This window comes from Cebus imitator, unplaced genomic scaffold, assembly GCF_001604975.1.
Source record: "Cebus imitator isolate Cc_AM_T3 unplaced genomic scaffold, Cebus_imitator-1.0 Scaffold89, whole genome shotgun sequence".
Lineage (NCBI taxonomy): Eukaryota > Metazoa > Chordata > Mammalia > Primates > Cebidae > Cebus > Cebus imitator.
Genome location: NW_016107404.1, coordinates 2,987,019 through 2,998,481, shown reverse-complemented (window position 1 = coordinate 2,998,481; position 11,463 = coordinate 2,987,019). Strand labels below are relative to the sequence as shown.

General features: G+C 37.9%; 1 protein-coding gene across 1 annotated transcript in view; it reads right to left on the bottom strand.

Annotated features, from left to right (window-relative positions):
* ABCA12 (ATP binding cassette subfamily A member 12) overlaps positions 1 to 11,463 on the bottom strand; it is a 192,855-nt gene that overhangs the window by 37,365 nt on the left and 144,027 nt on the right. Inside the window, exons 29-36 of the mRNA XM_017534981.2 lie at positions 10,468 to 10,686; positions 9,107 to 9,303; positions 7,450 to 7,610; positions 5,819 to 6,055; positions 5,327 to 5,477; positions 2,827 to 3,079; positions 1,823 to 1,909; positions 961 to 1,054 (exon numbers count right to left, since the gene is read on the bottom strand). Coding sequence (XP_017390470.1) covers positions 961 to 1,054; positions 1,823 to 1,909; positions 2,827 to 3,079; positions 5,327 to 5,477; positions 5,819 to 6,055; positions 7,450 to 7,610; positions 9,107 to 9,303; positions 10,468 to 10,686 — 1,399 coding nt within the window. The remainder of the gene's footprint in view (positions 1 to 960; positions 1,055 to 1,822; positions 1,910 to 2,826; positions 3,080 to 5,326; positions 5,478 to 5,818; positions 6,056 to 7,449; positions 7,611 to 9,106; positions 9,304 to 10,467; positions 10,687 to 11,463) is intronic.

Sequence of the window (11,463 nt, the reverse complement as noted above, 5' to 3'; positions counted from 1 at the left end):
TTCTCCTGCCTGAGCCTCCTGAGTAGCTGGGACTACAGGCATGCACCACCATGCCCAGCTAATTTTTGTATTTTTAGTAGAGATGGAGTTTCACCATATCAGGCATTATGGTCTGGATCTCTTGACCTCGTGATCCACCTGCCTTGGCCTCCCAAAGAATTCCAAAAGATTCTTATTGGGTCCCAACTCTTATTATTAGTAACTATTTTGCATAAGAACACCAAAATGGGTGGCATTCACTGAAGATATTTTCATTATAAAATATTATACGAAGACCGTTGAGTGTACAGCCAAATGTCACTCTGAAGAAATGATGCAAGAAATTTAGTTGGCAATATAGTAACTATTAGAAACTAAAGTGGCCTTTTTTCTTCAACAATCTTGAACTTCTCCAGTGAATCTAGTTCCCTTACAAGTGTGGTGAACTGATAGGCTTAGAAAACTAAGGTCTGTATCTATAGAATACAGAGTAAGTGATGAATAATTTTTTTCTGTTTTGTGTTTTTTTTTTCCAGGAAATGACTTCTTCCTGAAGCCTAGAGGTGTTACTTAGAGACTTATGGAGTTCTGTTCTACACTTACACATTATTGACTTCCCAGCTACAGTGGCAGTCTTGCTATATTTCAAATATGACAGTTATGGTCACATTTTTTTCATGTGAAACATAGAGCTTTCTAGTTAGCTCTAAATTGAGACCAAAAATTCATTTTCAGTTGGTTTCCACAAAGACCATCATAGAATTACCTTTGGAAATCTGTACTGAGATGGATTTAAAACAGAGAGCTGATGTTCAAAGTCAGTATTTTTTGAGCTGCCCAGATCCATATTTCTGAGCTACTAGCTTCCAATAAAATGAACTTAAATTAACACGGATTCTTTGGTAATCTAGATAGATCTTTAAAGCTTTGATATTTATTCCTGTATTTTTCCTATTTCACTGAAACTGAATTTCTTCTTACCTGGACATTTTCTGAGCAGGAGCAAACACCAAAATTAGTGATAGGTTCTCCACTGGTGTTCCATTTTTCCAGACTGTCTTTCTTCAAACACCGTCTGCAAGTTAAAATGATGTTGCTGTGATGTGGGTATGTATATGTGTTCTCGTGTACATATGAGCATATAATCAAGTATTTGGCATTAAGTTCATGTGTGTAGTCATAGATACACATATTTACTGATTTGTTTTACTGATTTTTCATCACTTCAATGTACATTGCTTCACCATGTCCAAATGATTTGACATTTTGTGGTGGGGGATGAGGGAAAGCATTTATTGACTACACAGTATTGAGGCCAGTGCTTATTGAATTGTCTTACTGTGTCAGGATGGAGCTTTTACTCTCCTTTATTCTCTTTGCTCTTTTCATCTTCTCTTCTGACAGGAAGATGATACTTTAGCATAATAATACACCAAGGTCAAGTTTACATGACTTATGTATTAATACTATCTTAGAAGTTTGAATAAGCAACACTGTATAGTGCAAATGAGACCTGGAGTCTCGCTAAATAAGTATCTTAGTCCCTGTGAGCCTCAGTTCTTTGTCTGCAAAATGAGATTAATAGTCCACAAGGTTGTGATTATTAAATGAAAATGTGTATACTAGAGAGTTGTACAAATCATAAGACAGCTAATATTTATTGGTATAGCATAAGATAACTAAGAAATAAACTAAAGGAGATAGATAAAATCTGTTAAACAGGGTTTTCTATCAGGGTAAAGTTTTCTTCCAGGCAAATAACAGACACACACACCCACATACACATGCACACACTCAAACTGGAATGTTGAAAACAAAAAATAGATGAGCAAGAACCACTTACAGATCACTGATGTTCAGACACATGTTGTCAACTCCAGGGAAGTCCCACATTGCTGAGACAAGTGCTTCTGTGCTTGGGTGATAATTCCTGCAATATTAAAGGACAAAAACAAATACATGATTTATTCTACTAGTCTCCTATATTAAAATCATGCTTGAAGAAATGAAATGTGCTGTATATAGAATGGTTTTTTCTTTTTTGAGACAGTGTCTCGCTCTCTTGCCCAGCTGGGAGCACAGCGGTGCGATCATGGCTCATTGCAACCTCAGCTTCCCGAGTTCAAGAAATGCTTGTACCTCAGAGACCCAAATTGCTCATATTACAGGTGAGCACCACCAGGCCTGGCTAATTTTTGTCTTTGTAGTACATTAGATGGGGTTTTGCCATGTTAGCAGGCTGGTCTCAAACTCCCAAGCTCAAGTGACCTGCCTGCCTCAGCCTCCCAAACTGCTAAGATTACAGGCATGAGCCACTGTGCTCTGCTTAGGACTGTTTTCTTAATCTAAGAAATCTAAAAAAGACACAGTCTCAGGAAAAGAAAGAAAGGTATCTCAGTAAAATGTACATGTCTCTATTTGGCTGCCTTCTTATTCTCCTAATTGTCACATGCATCAGTTATCACCTGCTGTACCTATAACATTATATTAAACAGGATTCTAGTATCACTATTTAATATTTGTGAGACCAATAAAAAGCTAATTGTTGTATGTTACAACAGATTGGGAAGCCATACCTAACCTGCCTTTCTTAATTAAAGTTTAGTCATTAAAAATAAATATCTCCTATAACTTTAGTTTTAGATGAATGCAAAAACTCTGAAAAAGCTATTTGTCGGCAATAGAAGTAACATATTGCAGTCAATCAAACTTTTCATTCCTTTAGCAGAATCAGGTACCATAGCTTCTAGGTACTTTATTCTCCAGCATCCCATGGCATTCATTCAGGTACAACCACGCTCATAGAAACACTTTGGAAACATTTTTAGTTAACAGAAAGAAACTTACGCATAGAAGGCTGTCTGTTCAGAGGTACCATAAAGAGAGGGGGAGATCTGAATCTCTGGATAACTGTTGCTGGAATTTCTCAGTGTCCCAAGGCCCATGGCAGTGGTCACAAAGACGATGGGGAGGATAACCTGAGCAATGAAGCTTTTCCAGTTCCTGCGGGTGTGATGGAACCTCTTGATGAGTATGGCCATGATCTTCTTCAGCAACAGTCCACAGCCATCCAGCCTCTCTCCTCTTGTCAGGATTTTGTCTGGTTAAGAAAAAGAGATTCAATATGGTTCTGGGAAATCTTGATATGCAATAAAGTAATTTCAGAAACTATAGCTAGATGGTATAGTACTGTGTGGTGGGAAAAGCTTTTAAAGATTTGGATTTGAGGTTCAGCAATTTCATTTCTCAGCCTTAGCTCTGGACCTTCCATTGGGAAAACTGAGAACTATAATATCCATTCATATAGAACTGTGTGTAAAGTGATTTGAAAATTCTAATTCACTATACACAAAATATTATTAGTCATATGCATAGTAATATTACACGTCAGTTAGATAACTAGAATTTCATAAATGAATGTTGTCCTCAAACCCTAAAGTCTCAATGCAGATTCAGTATACATTACTAATAAGAGAGAGTTTCTATGAAGAGATTAAATTCATGTGAGACAAATACAGACAAACACCACCCTAATCCAACAATTTGTTCCTATTGTAATGTAGTGACTGTGAGTCTAATTGACTTTGAGGCCCAATTAATTCACACTAAGAGTAGAAAAAGGGTAATCCTCTCTTCCAGAGTACAACTCTAGTTCAACCACTTATTTATGGCACTCTCTTTAGAAATTTGGAATGATTATATGGCCTTTCAAAACTCCATGTTTGCCACTAGAGTTATTTAAGAAAAAAAAGAACTCACTAGAAAAAATTATCTACCCTTTCCATAGTTTGAAATGATTTTCTGGTGCTGAGAAAAATTCCATGGCAGAGCAGCTACAGAGGCCATAAACCACTGCTTCCTCCATAGAGCTCTATGGCTAATAATTTCAGTGGCTCCCTCTAAAAATAGGTTCAAATATAGCATTCTCTCCTAAAGCCTGCCACCCCGCACACCTTCGTAGGTGATAAGATGATGGTATTCGTCAACTCTGTGTATATTTTAAATTTTCCATCAGAAATTATGCAGCACAAAAATCATGATCTTCATTTAGCTGATAAGAAAAAAATACAAAGCTGCTTAATTTAAAATGAATTCCAATTAAACAGAGTGAACAAGTTTAAATGCAAACTCATATCTCTGCAAAAGGGAATTGTAGAAGGAGCTGAATATTTTCAGTTAATTAGTATGCTTTTCTGTTTCTTGAGAAATTACATGTGGATGACTTACAGGTGTATCAAATGGAATAAATGTGCTTTCTAAAAGATAATGTCAATGAAGGGAGCATTTGGACTGAAGAATAGTTTCAAATTATAAGACACATGCAGAGGCACATACTTAGCCTTTGCTTCCTGAAGCAGAAGACCACTTTCTAATCAAAGTCCTCAATGCCGTGGAGGCCACAATTATATTCCCCAAAAGAAAAGAAATGAGGAATATGGCAGAGGACAAATTATCCTCCAGTTCCAGAATTATACAAGCATCAAAGATTAGCTGAGTTTGAGAGCCAGGCAAATGTTTAATTAAAAGTTCTGTTACTAGAGATTTTTTGCCAATTTGAGCAAAAACTATTGAAATGACTGCTCCTTGATTTATACATCATTTTATTATATGCTTAAGTAAATAGTGTTTCTAGAGGTATAAATTAACTGTCAGAAAGAGAAGAGACAATTAAAGTTATTTTCAAAAGAGCCCAATCCCTCAAAGTCATGTCAAGCAACATGATTTTTTTAAGCATATCCTATGTTAAGGATTGGGGAAGGAAATCTATTATTATAGACTTTTAGCCATCAAGTCCAAATTAATTAACTCAGAAATTCTACCCAAAACCAGTTTCTCAGCTCCTGAATGACTAAGAGTCAGGTAGGTTAGACATGTCTTCCATTGAGGTACCATAAAGAATGGCAACTTCTTTTATTTTTAAGTTTTCTTTTTTTTTTATGACTATTGTCTCTACTTCAATATGCTAATAACAAAGAGTGAACCACCTTACAAGGTAATCTTGTTCACTGTTAGCCCCAGTTACAAGAAGAATTTTAACTTGTTGAGCATGAATTGAAATTAGAGAGGTTACATCTTGAAAACAATTTCTGGTGGGTAGGTGGAATACTCATCACCACACTATCAAGGGAGTTCTTTCACATTCTTCAAAGTACTTTTGAAATAGAGAATTCAATTTGGTTTAATGAATATTTTATATCTGAAAAAAGGAGGCTTAAATTTCTTTAGTGTTTTTTGAATTTAGAATGAAACTTTAGAGTTGAATTTTTAAAAATCAAAGTCTGTCTGTGATTTTTCTCATTTATGTCATCTATTGGAATTAAACAAAATATTAACGTTAGATTCATACCATCTCTGTCTGTGAAACTGCTGCTGCTCACAGATAAATCATCAGGAGTTGAGATGCCATTGGCATTGGAATTCCCAATTTTCTTTTGTGTTAAGTTCTCAAGACTCATAGCACTATTTTTTTGTGACTCTTTGGTCAAGTTCAGAAAGACCTAGAAAGAGAAGCCAAACTACTTCATTAACATGAAAAGTGCATGTCTTTTCTAATTTCTAAGCTTACCTTTGAATTTGAACTTTTGTTACATTTATTGAGACAAATTTTTCCCATCTGACTTCAAGTGAATATTTCTGTAGGTAAAAATTACATGCTTTCTAATTGGGGCAACATTTTATTCTGTCTTACATAAGAATAGTATTGGAAAAATGTTAAGCTTTTCTAATTTTGTGAAATATTTATTTAAAAATATATATTTTTAGAAAAATGGCGCATATATATTCTAAGGGAACAGCAAGTTATATCAGCTTGAAGAGAAAAAGAAGTGTTGAGATATACCTCCTCCACGGTGGTATCTGAAATGCCGTAGCACCCGATGTTGAGGTCACCCATGCCATTGTCAAGTGCCCGCAGGAGTGACAGATAGGCCCCTGAGACTTTGGTGCTGAATGGAGGAAGCACATAAACAAGCTCTCCCCCAATATCCTCCTTGAGGTAGGCTTCCGGGAGATGTGATTGGATCATTGCTGTCACGGCCATAGTGTCACATATTGCATTTGCACTTAAATTTGGACTCTATAAGGGAGAAAAGTAGGAATTAAAACACTCTCTTCTCTTTATACCATAGTGCCCCAGGGCTCTAGTCAGAGGGTGGGGTGATGAGCTCTTTTAGGCCTCTCCACACCTGAGTTGGATCACCTGTCACTGCTCTAGAGCACTGACAGATGCCACTTGGGTTTCCATTCTGTTGGCCCCATTCTCCCATGCCACCCTGTCCCTTCTCTAACCCCCTCTCATTTACTCTACTCTAGCAATGACAGTCTCTTTGCTGTTGCTAGAAGGCTTTGGGTTCTGGCACATCCTCTCCTCAGGGTTCTTCCAACTGGTGTTCCTATGCCCCCAGAGAGCGATATGTGCCATTCTCTCACCACCTCCAACTCTCGGTTCAACTGCCACTTTCTCAAACAACCTCTTATTTCCCTACTTTAAAACTGCTCCACTCACCATTCCCTGTTTCATTTCGATCCATAGCATAAAATTAAATATACTAAGTGATTTACTAATGGCTAATATACGAAATAATTTACTCATTGATTGTATCATCTGAATTCCTCACACTCCATCAGAATATAAACTCTAAAAGGCCAGAGATTTTCATATCATCCGTTCACTGGTGTGTCACCAGTTCCTGGGATAGTGCTTCGGTATTATAAGGCATAATGCATATAATACATGAATTTCTTAATGAATATAACAATTAATAGTATAACTATTAAGAGTATAACATTTTCTTACATTTTGTAAATCACATGAGGAGGATTAGATAGAAAATAAATGGAGGTAATCAAAACCTTCCTAATAGCATATACATCTTGCACAGTATTTTTAAATCATATGTTCTGTTAGGTGGTGGAGGGATCTTCAGTGAGCATTTTTGTTCTCCAAAAGATGTAAAGGCACCGCTGACCTGTGTAAGTTACAGTCCTTGCACTGCCACTTGAGGAGTACTAATCAGAAAGTGAACCCATGACTTCATATTCTGTTTATCTGCTTTTGATAAAGCAGAAAATTGAATTTTTGGCTTTCTAGGTTGAAATGTTAGGAGAACTAAAAGGCTGATTCGCCATCAGTAACCTTAAGATGTCAATCATTTTTTACCCAGCACAGTGGTTCTCAATGTGCCATCCCCAGACCAGCGACGTCGGCAACACCTGGAAACTTTATAGAAATATAGTACATTCTGGACCCCCATCCCAGACCTATGGGATCAGACTCTTTTGGGGTGTGGCCAGAACTTGGGTTTTAGCCAAGACCTCCAGGATTCTGATGCTTACTCAGATTCGAGAAGCACTAAGCTAGCAATACTAATGAATTTTAGCAGTGAATGAAGTTGGAAAGACTGTACTTCTATTTCACATAAACGTTAATTTATGACTCCGTAATGAGGTATATTTTCCTCCCATTCCCACCTTCTTTTTGGTGAGTATGAGGTGATACCCATCACCGAAGGCTTCCTTCAGGTAGAATGGGGACCCACAGCACCGAAGCCCACCCTGCTCCAGGAAGGCGATGCGGTCACTCAACACTTCAGCCTCGTCCAAGTGGTGTGTCGATAGAATGATTGTTCTGGCTTGAAAATACAGACAAGAGCAACAGAGAATGAAACATGAAAGTACAGTTTCCAGATACACAGAGTTGGCCAGAGTAAGTCCTGTGACATCTGAGAAGACTCACATTTTATGAGCTAACTAAAAAACTGACTGACCTCAAAGAGCTTCCAAAATGATGAAAGAGAAAATCAGGGCCAGGCTCGGCGGCTCACGCCTGTCATTCCAGCACTTTGCGAGGTTAAGGCAGGCGGATCACTTGAGGTCAGGAGTTTGAACCCAGCCTGGCCAATACGGTAAAACCTATCTAAAGTTAGCTGGGCACGTGGCATGTACCTGTAATCCTATCTACTCGGGAGGCTGAGGCAGGAGCATCTCTTGCACCTGATGCAGAGGCTACAGTGAGCTGAGATCATGCCACTGCACTCCAGCCTGGGTGACAGATGAGAGTCCATCCCAAAAAGAAAGACAAAGAAAAATTTAGAAGGGTGTTCTTAAATATTTGGAGGCAATTTTCAGACAAATTAACAGCAAATAAGCCTTTATTATGCTGAATGACTGCATGTTCATCATTTGTCATGTGGGCATTGGCAATTCTTCACAGTCTATTAGAATTTTGCTCCCGTGGGTTCACTTTGCATTGCTTCTCTCTCTCTCTCTTCCCCTTTCTTCATTATGAAAAAGCAATAATTTAAGACTTTCTGAATATTCCTCTCTGATGATTCCACTCCACTCTGATTACTCCATTGCTTCACGTCCTGTTAGCACTTATTTAGTCTGTTTTCAGTTTATTTTCACTTGTGTATGTTTGGTATCTCTAATTAGATTCTTAGCTCCTCTAAGCAAACTTTGAAACTTCTGTTGGATTTGCATGCTTTCAAAAAGGCCAGTTAAATGCTCAACTCACAGCAGGCACTACACAGATATTAACCAATTGACCCAGAAAGTTATCTGGGAGAAATTTTTTGGAAAAGAAAGAGCCAATCTTAGATTTTTAAAAGATATCATACCCAATAAATATGTATAAGCACTATGTATCTATACAAATAAATGTTAAAATTTTTTAAAAATATCATAAACAGAAAAGTCATCAACTTGCTTTCTGTTGTTGTTTTCTTTTTTTTTTATTGAGACAGTGTCACACTCTGTCATCCAGGCTGGAGTGCAGTGACTTGATCATAGTTCACTGTAACCTTGACCTCCTGGGTTCAAGCGATTCTCCAACCTCAGCCTCCTGAATAGCTGGGACTACATGTGCCAGCCACCACAGCCAGCTTTATTATTATTATTATTATTATTATTATTATTATTACTTTTATTGTTATTATTTGTAGAGACAGGTCTCACTATGTTGCCTAGGATGGTCTCAAACTCCTGGGCTCAAGCAATCCTCCTGTCTTGGCCTCCCAAAATGCTGGGATTACAGGCGTGAGCCACTGTGCCCAGCCTGTATGCTTTGTATATGCCAGAGGGCAGAAGTATGACTGTTGGGTGGACAAGTTCTGAGAAGTACTCATACCAGTTTTGTTCTTGGATATAACATCCCATATACTTCGGCGAGAACATGGGTCAACTCCAGTAGATGGTTCATCCAAAATTACTACCCTCGATCCACCAATGAGAGCTATGGATATAGATAACTTCCTCTTCATTCCTCCTGACAGTGTTCCAACTCTCTTATGACGATGGCTGTATAGTCCAGTATCTTTCAAAGTCCTTAAAAAATAATGTATGAGAGCTATTTTTTACAGATAAACTATTTGAGTACTGGAAACATACAATAACCCTAATTGATATGTATTTACTAAGTGACTATTACATGCTCAGTAAGGTACAATAAACTTTGAGGATTCATAATATAGTTTTCTATTATTCATCACCTGGTTGGAGATACAAAATTAATACTCATAAAAAAAGCACAAAGGAATACATAATTGATTCATTTGACAAATATCTAGAGAGTGTCAGCCTGTTTTGTGCCAGGCTGTGTTTTACGTACTTGGGAAAAGCAATGAACAGATAAAATTTCTACTCATAAGGGGATTATGTTTTAGTAAGTGTGTGTATTGGGAGGGATATAGGGAAATCCAGTCAATAATAAATATATTCTCAAGTGGTGATGATAAATGCAGAGAATGTAAGACAAGGAATGGCTGGGATATGCTCTTTTAGGCATCTGTTTTATATATGGCAGTCATCTCAGAAAAAGTGACATTTCAGCAGAAACCAGGAAAGCGGTCATTTGACCAAGGATAAGTCAAATGGCCATCTGGGGAGGATGCTGTAAGTAGAGGGAAGAGAAAATAAAAAGCTCTGGGGCTGGAGCAGGACAAGGATAGTCAAGTGCGTAGCTAGACCAGTGTGCCTAGAGCAGAGTTAACGTGGAGGCGGGTGGAAGGACATGACATTAGAAGTGAGAATAGAGGCAAGTCACGTAGGACTGCGTAAGTCTTAGTAAGGATGTTATTGAGTATTTTACTAAGCATGGAAGGAAGCCACTGGAGGATTTAAATCCAGGAGTGACATAGTCTGATCTGCAGTTGAAAAAGATCACCCTGGCTGCTCTTCAAAGAACAGATTTCACAAGAGATGAGTGAAATCCAAGAATCCACTTAGGAGGCTTGGACCAGTGTGTAGTAGCCATAGGGATTAGAAGCAAAGGATTTGGGGCAATATGGGAGCCAGAAATGAAGAGAGTTAAACAGTTTCAGTGTAATAACTGGCTGGTAAATGACCTTAAATGTTTGCAATAATAAAGAAGTAGAAAAACTAAAAAGTAATTATTTTGTGAGAAAACATTTGCTATTGGTATCCTTACCCGAGCTTTACCAACCAAGCTATGGATCTTTGACAGCAGTTCTCACTCCTGTCTTAACTTGCCTTTTTACTTCCTCGTGGAGCTGCTTTCTAGTCCAGTGAGGAACTTTGATGGAACCATATAGGAGAAGGTGTTCCTTAGTAGTGAGGTAACTGAACAAGACGTCATGCTGCATACAGACTCCCATGCTCTTCCGTACCGTGTGTAGGTCTGTTTTGATATCTTTTCCATACACAAAAATGGTGCCTGCTGAGGCCCCAAACAGCCCGGTTAACATGGAACTGGAAATGAAGACATGATGAATTAGGTATAAACCAAGCATTGAAGCTAGATATTAGGACTAAATAGATCTCAGTTGTTAGTTTAAAAATAAAATACAGCGTATCTTCTCAGACAAGGGCAAACTATGAAATAAAATGATATTTAATGGGAATAAGAAATAAAAGTTACAAGTTTTTAATAATTGAGAGTATTACATAAATACTACATGATGATGATGGTAATGGTGGTGGTAACAATGACAAAAACAATTGAGCTTTTAAATACCAAGTACGTTCTGTCTCCTTGAGCAAACTCATGTACTTTCCTGACGTTCTTTAGTATCTACAGGTTGGCATGTCTCCAATTTACATCTGTAGCCCAGACCTTATTATTCAGCTCAGGGATTGCTTTATATATCTAACAGACAGTACCACTTCTCTGTGAGATTTCTTACAGGGTCCTTCAACCCAGTATGTTTAAAACTGAGCTCATGATCTTTACCCTAAAAGCCATACCCTCATTGATCTTACCTCTTTCACCATGTAATAAATTCATAGACTGGTTGCACAAGACTGGAATCTGTAAGTCATTTTTGCACTCTCCTCCTATTTTAATCTCCTAACTACGTGCCCATGTCACCGTTTTCACGGGTATCTTCATGGGATCATCATCATCACCATCACCACCTGCCTAATGTATCACTCTAAGCTCCTAACTCTCCTTCCCACATGTTCTTTGGTCATCTCCAGTCCTTTTCTCTACACTGTGATTAGAATGTTCTTACCTAGATAATTCCT